A 9305-nucleotide genomic window follows, 5' to 3' on the forward strand; every position below is an offset into this window, starting at 1 on the left:
CATAATGACAACTGGTTATTGATAATTGATTTCACATAGTCAAAGCTTATTTGTCACGTGCGCCGAATACAACAAGTGTAGAACTTACAGTGAAATGCTTACTTATAGTGCAAAAAAGGTGTTAGGTGAACAATAAGTAAGTACAAATATAAAACAACAGTAAAAAGACAGGCTATATACAGTAGCGAGGCTATAAAAGTAGTGAGGCTACATACAGACACCGGTTAGTCAGGCTGATTGAAGTAGTATGTACATGTAGATATGATTAAAGTGACTATGCATACATGATGAACAGAGAGTAGCAGTAGCGTAAAAGAGGAGTTGGCGGGTGGGGGGTGGCGTGACACAATGCAGATAGCCCGGTTAGCCAATGTGCGGGAGCACAGGTTGGTCGGCCCAATTGAGGTAGCATGTACATGAATGTATAGTTAAAGTGACTATGCATATATTATAAACAGAGAGTAGCAGCAGCGTAAAAAGAGGGTTTGGGGGGGTCACACAATGCAAATAGTCAGAGTAGCCATTTGATTACCTGTTCAGGAGTCTTATGGCTTGGGGGTAAAAACTGTTGAGAAGCCTTTTTGTCCTAGACTTGGCACTCCGGTTCCGCTTGCCATACGATAGTAGAGAGAACAGTCTATAACTGGGGTGGTAACCACAGTTGGTCACCATATAAAAGGGTGTGTGAACACTTGCAATTTCTTTCAACATGGCGCAGGATAGACAGCAAAAGAGAGGAAGAAATCAAAGTGCTCGTAGACAAGGAGCCCGTCAGAGGTGGGCATGGGCCCTATCAAAGAGGTGGACATGGTCCCTGTGAAAGTGGTGGACATCATAGAGAGGGAGGCAGACGGCAGGGAACTGTTGTCTAACGAAGTCCAGGCCATCATCATTGACCATGTGGTAAACAGAGACCTTACCATGGCAGAGCCTGTCAGGTTAGTTCACCCCAATCTGAAAAGATCAACTGTCAATTCGATCATGAGACCATTTTGCCAAGAAAACTGATAAAGTCTGCAGGATATGCACTATGCTTTACCATTACATTTATAGTAAATTACATATTATAATGCATGTAAATTCACAAAACATTTTACAGTATGATCTATTTACAGTAAACACTTCTACCCACAGAATTGACAGAAGACCCCATGGTGGCCGTGTGCTGACCGACCAGCAGGAGTGGACAGTGGTGAAAATGGTATGGGCCAGCTGTGACATACGGCTGTCCGAAATAAAGAAGGCCACTGAGAAGAACCATGACACCTTTTCAATGTGGCATCCATCAGCCTACCAACAATCGCTTGACTTTTGAAGAGGCACCAGGTATCTATGAAACGCATTTACTTGGTGCCTTTTGAGAGAAACAACTGGGTAAAACAACTGCTGGCTGAGTATGTTCAGGTGCTACATTATATACTGTATTACTGTTACTATTTGATGCACATGCTACTTCACAATATCATATTGGAATTATATTTAAAAAATAACTAACCAAAATATATTTTTAGAGGGTGACGGTGCTTGATGCTGCTGTGAACCATCACAAGTATATCTTTGTTGATGAAGCACAATTCAACCTGGCCAAAAACCTCATTGGCCAACGGGTGACCGTCCAAGCGCCTGGACAACGTGGGGGAAACATCTCCATGTGCGCAGCGATCTCTAAAGATGGTGTAGTAGGACGTAGGCCATTACTTGGATCATACAACACTGAAAACCTCATTGTGTTTCTCAATTAAATTGAGCAGACCTGCCAAGGTGAAGGGGTCACCTAGGTCATTGAGTGGGACAATGTCAGATTCTACCGTGCAGAGGTGGTTCAGGCTTGGTTTCGGGCTTATCCCCGATTCGTGACCCTGTTGGTCAATTTCTTCAACAAATGATCAGGTCTATATAATTATCAAACATACATTAGTAATGGAAAGGAAACACAGACTCTTTGTTGAAGTATTAAAATGATCCTTTAGTAATACAATTGTAGGCAGAAGTTGGTACAGAGTACAGTATATGATAGAGTACAGAGTACAGAGTACAGTATATGATACCTCTCCCCAGGTTCTGCAAAATGTCTAAGACATCCTGTAACTCATATAGCCTCTCCCAGTCCTCCTTGCGTGAGTTTCCCTGGCAACAACATTTTAATAAATCTAACCTCCCCTTGACAGCAGCAACAATCTTATCAGTATTTTTTTCAGCATGGAGGTAGAAGTTGTACGATCACCATCTCCATGAGCGTGCCACCTCCACCCTCCTTCTGGCCATGGATGAGGCATTCGATGACATCAATGCAGACCAATGCCAAAAGGTTTTCCCACGGTGCATGAATATTGAGAACATTCACTGTGATGTGGATGAGTATTTATGGCTAAACATTTTATTTTCATTCATTTAATTTGTTATATTTAAGCTTACGTTTGATTACAGACAGTAAACCTAAGTTACAATTATATCTGAAAAAGAACATGTTTTTTTGCATGAATGATTGTAGTCTTCTGTTCTCTTCAATGATCACACCTTTGGTTAGATATTATGGAAATTGTAGATTTTCTGTCAATTTTGTTGGGTAATGTAAGTGTATTGTCACGATCGTCGTAATAACATTCAGACTAAAGTGCAGCGTGAAATCGGTTCGACATATTTATTATAAGTGAACCGTACAACAAAACAATAAAGAATAAACTAAACGTGACGTTCTGGAGTGCTCACAGGCAACAACACAAAAACAGATTCCACAAATCACAGTAGGGAAATGGCTGCCTAAATATGATCCTCAGTCGGAGACAACGATAAACAGCTGCCTCTGATTGGGAACCATACCAGGCCCACATAGAAATACACACACTAGATCACCCACCCTAGTCAGACCCCGACCTAAGCAAAATAGAGAATAAAAAGGCTCTCTATGGTCAGGGCGTGACATGTATTGCCTACTGTGAGAACACAAACTCACTTCTGTCATTTTTAGCACACTTTTATCCAGAGCGACTTACAGTAGTGAGTTCATAATTTTTGGTACTAATCCCTGTGGGAATTGAACTCACAACCCTGGCTTTTTAAGCACCATGCTCTACCAACTGAGTCAGATAATGCTGTGACCAGTGTTAAGTCAGGTTATCTGAAAATTATACTATCTGAACTCCCGTTGACGTTACACACAAATTATTTCTGCAATTTATTTTTGAGAGGAAACAAGAGAAAGAGATTGCTGTGGTTATAATGCAGTTATAATATTATTTCCCTTTTTTTTGTTTAATAATTCATAAAGTTTAGCATCCAGCTGTAAGTGTTTGGATATAACATTTTGTCAAAAATCATTCATATCTGTAGATGGTTTGCAGGGCCGGCTCCAGCCTAAGATATCACTAACATGGCATAAGTCATGACAAAATGTGTAGAATTGCAGAAAATTGGCTTTAAAACTGCAAAAATGTCACTTTGCCCAATGACAAAATGCGTAGACCTGCATAGAAATTTGTTTGGAAATTGAAAAATATTCTCTCCGCCCAATGGCATTGTGTAGAACTGCAGAAAACTTGCTTTAAAACTGCTAGATTTTCTCATGGCAAAATGTGTAGAATTGCAGGAAATGAACTTCAAACTGGCCCACTTGGTGGAGGGCCCCCCAACCCTATTTCACCTAGGGCCCCCAAAAGGCTAGATTAGGCCCTGATACTTTGACTCTCTAAATCACCATTATAATTAAATCCCCATCAGGCATTTTGGGAAATATTAACACTAATGTCTAAGATCGTATCAATAAAACTGACATAGAACTGGAAAAGATTCACGGGTGCCCTCCCTTTCTCTGTCACTCTCTCTATCTGTCTAACAGCAAAACAAATCAGTCCACCAGTTCTTCCGTAGTCCACCTGTCTTCTACACTCAAACACCCCCTTGTGGCTGACATGGGAATCATCGCTCAAGAGCTGTGGATTCTTTGAGAAACAGGAGACAGAAACTGGAGTGAGGAGTTTTTCCTGACCATTTGATCTGGCCTAAACAAAGGCCAAAAGTTTTTCCAGGTCAGATCATTTTTTCTGAGCCCTACTAACCTACATTTGGACTATACGACAATACCAGTAGTAGTAGACTGTGCCAAATATAATAGCCAACTGATAAGGCTTGACAAAATTAAATATGGTTTGGTATGAATTATGTAGAAACTGCTTCTCCAATAGAAATCCCCGATCACGTTTGTAGGTGATGTCATGGCACCATTGGCTAGATAAGCCAATGGGCTGGTTTGAGTGGTAAGGCGAAAGCAACTGACTGTAGACGAAAGTTGAGGAGTGAAGTAGGTGAAGTACATTTGCGACAGCCGAAAGTCGGATACAGATGTGGTTTTCCAACAGCAAGACTCAGTGCAACATGGCAGTGTTGTCATTGTTTATTACATTTGCACTTCATAATGTCAAAATAAACACATATTCAACCCTCACACACTCACAAACTGAAAAAATACAGTGAGTGTTCAGAACATCAGTAAACCTTCCTAATATTGAGTTGCACCCTCTTTTGCCCTCAGAACAGCCTCAATCCGCCGAGACTTGGACTCTACAACGTGTTAAAAGCTTTCCACAGGGATGCTGGCCCATGTTGACTCCAACGCTTCCCACAGTTATGTCAAGTTGGCTGGATGTCCTTTGGGTGGTGGACCATTCTTGATACACACGTAAAACTAATAGGTGTGAAAAACCCAGCAGCGTTGCAGTTCTTGACACCCTCAAACCGGTGCGCCTAACACCTACTGCCATACCCAATTCAAAGGACCTTTGTCTTGCCCACTCACCCTCTGAACGGCACACAAACACAATCCATGTCTCAATTGTCTCAAGGTTTAAAAATACTTATTCCTCCCCTTCATCTACACTTATTGAAGTGGATTTAACAAGTGATATCAATAAGGGATCATAGCTTTCACCTGGATTCACCTGGTCAGTCTATGTGATGGAAAGAGCACGTGTTCCTTATGTTTTGTACACTCAAGTGTATGTGTGTACATTGTACAACCAATTGGTGAGAGACAGAGCCTCAAATATCACATTCATTTGTACATATCCACTCTACACATGAATTGCGACAAAGTTGGTTCATGTTTCAGTCACATCTTTGGTCAGGTTCTTCTGTGTCAAACCAAAACTCCCTAATGATTGGTCGACATTAGAGCCTCCAGCATGCAGGCAATGGCTACAGGAGGAAGTTGGTGAAGAGCAACTGCAGCAACTTGCAGTCAAAACTTCATGACCTTTGATCACAAGATTTTTGTAATGTTCATGCAGTCGACATGTAGGCGCAAGTCGGACAATATTTATCTCCATAATGCACACTTCAAAAGGCAGTGACCATCTTCAAAAGTGATCCACATGAACGCGCCGAATAAATGTAATGCGCAGAAACACATCATTGGGTCTAACGGTCGTCTCATGCCGAACTGGGCAGGCCGTCAAATCAAAGGAACTCGTTCAATGTAAAGTTGTTTTTGATGAAAATGTGTCAGCTTGTTACTTTCACGAGGTTGGAGCAATAACATGTTCAGATACTTAAGACATTGTCTCAAATCTAGGTTGTGCCTTTAGATTCAGAGAACATGAATAACTAAGGAAGAACTTTTCACTTCACGTATTGACTTCTTAATCCCCAAACCCAAGTCTGGTCTGCTGAGTCTGCTTGGTTTCCACTTGCTTCCATGTCCCCAAAATCAGATCCACAGCCACAGTCAAAATTGGCTACATAAATTTGCTTTTTGTCTTAATTGAAGTTTAGTTTTAGGCATAAGGTTAGCAGTGTGGTTAAGGTTAGGGTTAGATTTAAAATAACATTTGAGGAGAGAAATTGTAGAAATGGGCTGTGTTTATGACTTTGTGCTTATAGAAGCTTATGGGCTCTTTTGAGTGGTAAGACTGAAGCAACCGACTAGACGAAAGTCGAAGTCTGCGACAGCATAAGACACTGAAGTGGTTTTCCAACAGCAAGGCTCAGATCAACATGGCAGTGTTTCATTGTTCATAAAAGTCTTTATTTTTAATAGAAACATGCCTCCAACCCCATATCACAGACTCACAAACTGAAATCAAATGGTCACGTTCATGTCGGTCAAACAAAAACTCCCTAATGATTGGTTCACAATAGAGCTTCCCACAATGCATCCGATGGTTGCAGGATGAAGCTGGTGACGAGCAACTGCAGAAAACTTACAATTTACTGCAGTCAAAACGTCATGACCTTTGATCACATGATTTATGTAAAGTTCATTCAGTTGTCATGTAGGCGCAAGTAGGACAATTTTTGTCCCCATAATGCAACACACTTTGAAAGGCATTGGTCAGCAACTTCACAAAAGTGATCCGCTCAAATGCGCCCATTGACTACCAGTCTGCTTGGCATGCGTCCCCGGAAGTCTTGCGATGTTGGGCCTCTGGGTTTAGAAACTGCGATAATATTGTATAGTCTGTACCCACCACAACCACAGTAGCTAAATGATAGAAACCTCAGTTTCTCTACAAAGAATCATAGTGTTTGACCAAAACTAATTTCCACTCATGAATCACACATTCTGTAATGCAGGCCTAATCCAACAACCACAGGAGCATTCTATATGCTTGGTCAAACACAGGGAACAGTATCATGTGTCATTAACCCAATAATAATTGGTGTGTTCGAGCGGTAAGCCTAGCGAAGCCGACTAGAAACGAAGCCGACAATAGACGAAAGTCAGCGAATGAAGTCGGGGGAGGTACATCTGTGACAGGCAAAAGTCAGACACTGTAGTGATTTTCCAACAGCAAGGCTCAGATCAGCATGGCCGTGCCAACATAGCTTTTATGTATAAATTATTTTTTTAAATAAACTTTTCCCTACCCCCATATCACACACTCAAACTGAAAACATGTTTACAATTAATTGGTTAGGGAGAGGTTTCAAATATCACTTTCATTTGTATCCCCTGTCGTTTTAGAATCACAACAAAGTGGGTTCCTGTTTCAGCCATGTCTTTGGCCACGTCCGCTTGGGTCAAACAAAAATACCATAATGATTGATGACAAATATTGTCTGTCACAATAAAGGTGATGGCTGCAAGGTGCAGTTGGTGAGAAACAACAACATAAAGCTGAACATCAAAACCTGCATGACCTTTAATCACATGATTTTTGTTAAATTCATGCAGTCAGCATGTAAGTCTGACAATTTGTATAACCATAATGCAACACACTTTGAAAGACAGAGGATTACCTCTGTCTAGGGTCAGATTATTCCCGTTTGAGCCAGTCACAAATCTCTGATTAATTTCCAGTTCAGGAAGTATAATCATGTGAACAAATGAGTTGATGAAATTAGGTTCATGCCGGATATACGGGCAACTGCCAAAATAAAGGAAACACCAACATGAAGTGTCTTAATAGAATGTTGGGCCACCACGAGCCAGAACAGCTTCAATGCTCTTTAGCATTGATTCTACAAGTGTCTGGAACATTCTTCCTCCAGAAATTCCATAATTTGGTGTTTTGTTGATGGTGGTGGAAAACGCTGTTTCAGGCACCACTCCAGTATCTCCTATAAGTATTCAATTGGGTTTTAGTATTTGGTATTTTATTAGGATCCCTATTAGCTGTTGCGAAAGCAGCAACTACTGCTCCTGGGGTCCAACACAAAACATGAAACACGACATAGTACAGAAGATTAATAGCCAAGAAGAGCTCAAGAACAACATGTAAAGTGTTAGTCCCATGTTCCAAATAAAAGATCCCAGAAATGTTCCATATGCACAAAAAGCTTATTTCTCTCCAATTTTGAGCACAAATTTGTTTACATCCTTGTTTGTGAGCATTTCTCCTTTGCCAAGATAATACATCCACCTAACAGGTGTGGCATAACAAGAAGCTGATTAAGGCTAAAAAATTACCGCCACTATGTTTAACAGCATCGAAACCCCCCTAAATGATATTTTTTCAACTTGAAACTTGATGACTTTTCCTAGAGTGACCCCAACATTAGAAAAAGTTAAACATCCTGGTGATCCTGGAGATGACACATTTTGAGGGTTTCCGTAAATATGGAGACAACTGGAAAAGGATGGATGAGGTTGGCCTGCGTGCCTACATAGGGCTGCTAATCTTAGCGGGTGTATATAGGTCCTGAGGCGAGGCTACATGTAGTCTCTGGGATGCACACTTTCTCAAGAATGTTACGATTTGATAACTGTGAGTCAAGACCTGCAAGACTTGTGAGAGACAAACTGGCGGCCATAAGAGAGGTCTGGGAGAAGTGGAGGGAGCGTCTGCCATACCTCTACAACCCTGGGCCTGTAACAGTCGATGAGCAACTCGTTCCATTTAGGGGTAAAACCAAAATAAAACATATCTGTAATGGAAGTGATTTTCACTGTTCATTTTTATTATGTATTGCTGTAATATCATTGATTTATGTGATTGTTTTCTGTGACACTGATTACTGATAGTAATCTCTTTTGTCAAAAGGTCGCTCTCCTTTCTGGCAGTATATGTCCAGCAAGCCAGCAAAGTATGGCATTAAGATATGGGTGGCACAATCCAGCTATGCTTGGAAGATGCCAGTCTACACAGGGAAGCTGACCAGTGGAGGTCCGGAGAAAAACCAGGGGATGCAGGTTGTGCTTGATGTGACAGATGGACTGACGGGACACAATGTCACGTGACAATTTCTTCACCTCTTATGAACTCAGCCAGCAGCTCCTGAAGAGGAAGATCACCATGGTTGGCACAGTTAGAAAGAACAAGCCAGAGCTCCCCTTGCACTCCTTGCAACAAGGGGAAGAGAGGCCTTCTCATCAAAGTTTGCCTTCACCCCCACCACCACTCTGGTTTCTTACCTCCCAAAGAGGAACAAGAGTGTGGTCCTCCTGAGCACACTGCACAAAACGGCTGAGATCAGTGATCGTGAGGACAGGAAGCCAGCCATCATCCTGGACTACAACCACAATAAAGGAGGCGTGGACAACCTGGACAAGGTGATTGGAACTTACAGCTGCAGGAGGATGACTGCCCGCTGGCCCCTGGTCATCTTCCATAACATCATTGATGTGTCCTCATACAATGCATTTGTGATATGGGACCAGATCAACCCTACCTGGATGCCTGATAAGCAGAACAAGAGGAGGGTGTTCCTGGAGCAGCTGGGAAAGGCACTTATAACCCCACACATTCAAAGAAGGGAGCGCCTCCCCCTCACAGCAGCCTCTGCAGTGCTTGTGAAAGCTGTTCAGGGGGCTGAATCTTGTCCTGATCCACCTGAGGCTGCAGCTGAGGCAGGCAAGAGGAGGAGATGCC

General features: G+C 41.9%; 1 protein-coding gene across 1 annotated transcript; it reads left to right on the top strand.

Annotated features, from left to right (window-relative positions):
- Positions 1 to 783: 783 nt before the first annotated feature.
- On the top strand, positions 784 to 9016 carry LOC112226371 (the record flags this gene model as incomplete). Its single annotated transcript, XM_042308378.1, has 4 exons — positions 784 to 938; positions 8251 to 8339; positions 8478 to 8670; positions 8761 to 9016. Coding segments are annotated over exons 1-4 (693 nt in total), but the record flags the coding sequence as incomplete, so codon positions are not given.
- Positions 9017 to 9305: the final 289 nt, after the last annotated feature.

This window comes from Oncorhynchus tshawytscha, linkage group LG28, assembly GCF_018296145.1.
Source record: "Oncorhynchus tshawytscha isolate Ot180627B linkage group LG28, Otsh_v2.0, whole genome shotgun sequence".
In the NCBI taxonomy this organism is placed as follows: Eukaryota; Metazoa; Chordata; class Actinopteri; order Salmoniformes; family Salmonidae; genus Oncorhynchus; species Oncorhynchus tshawytscha.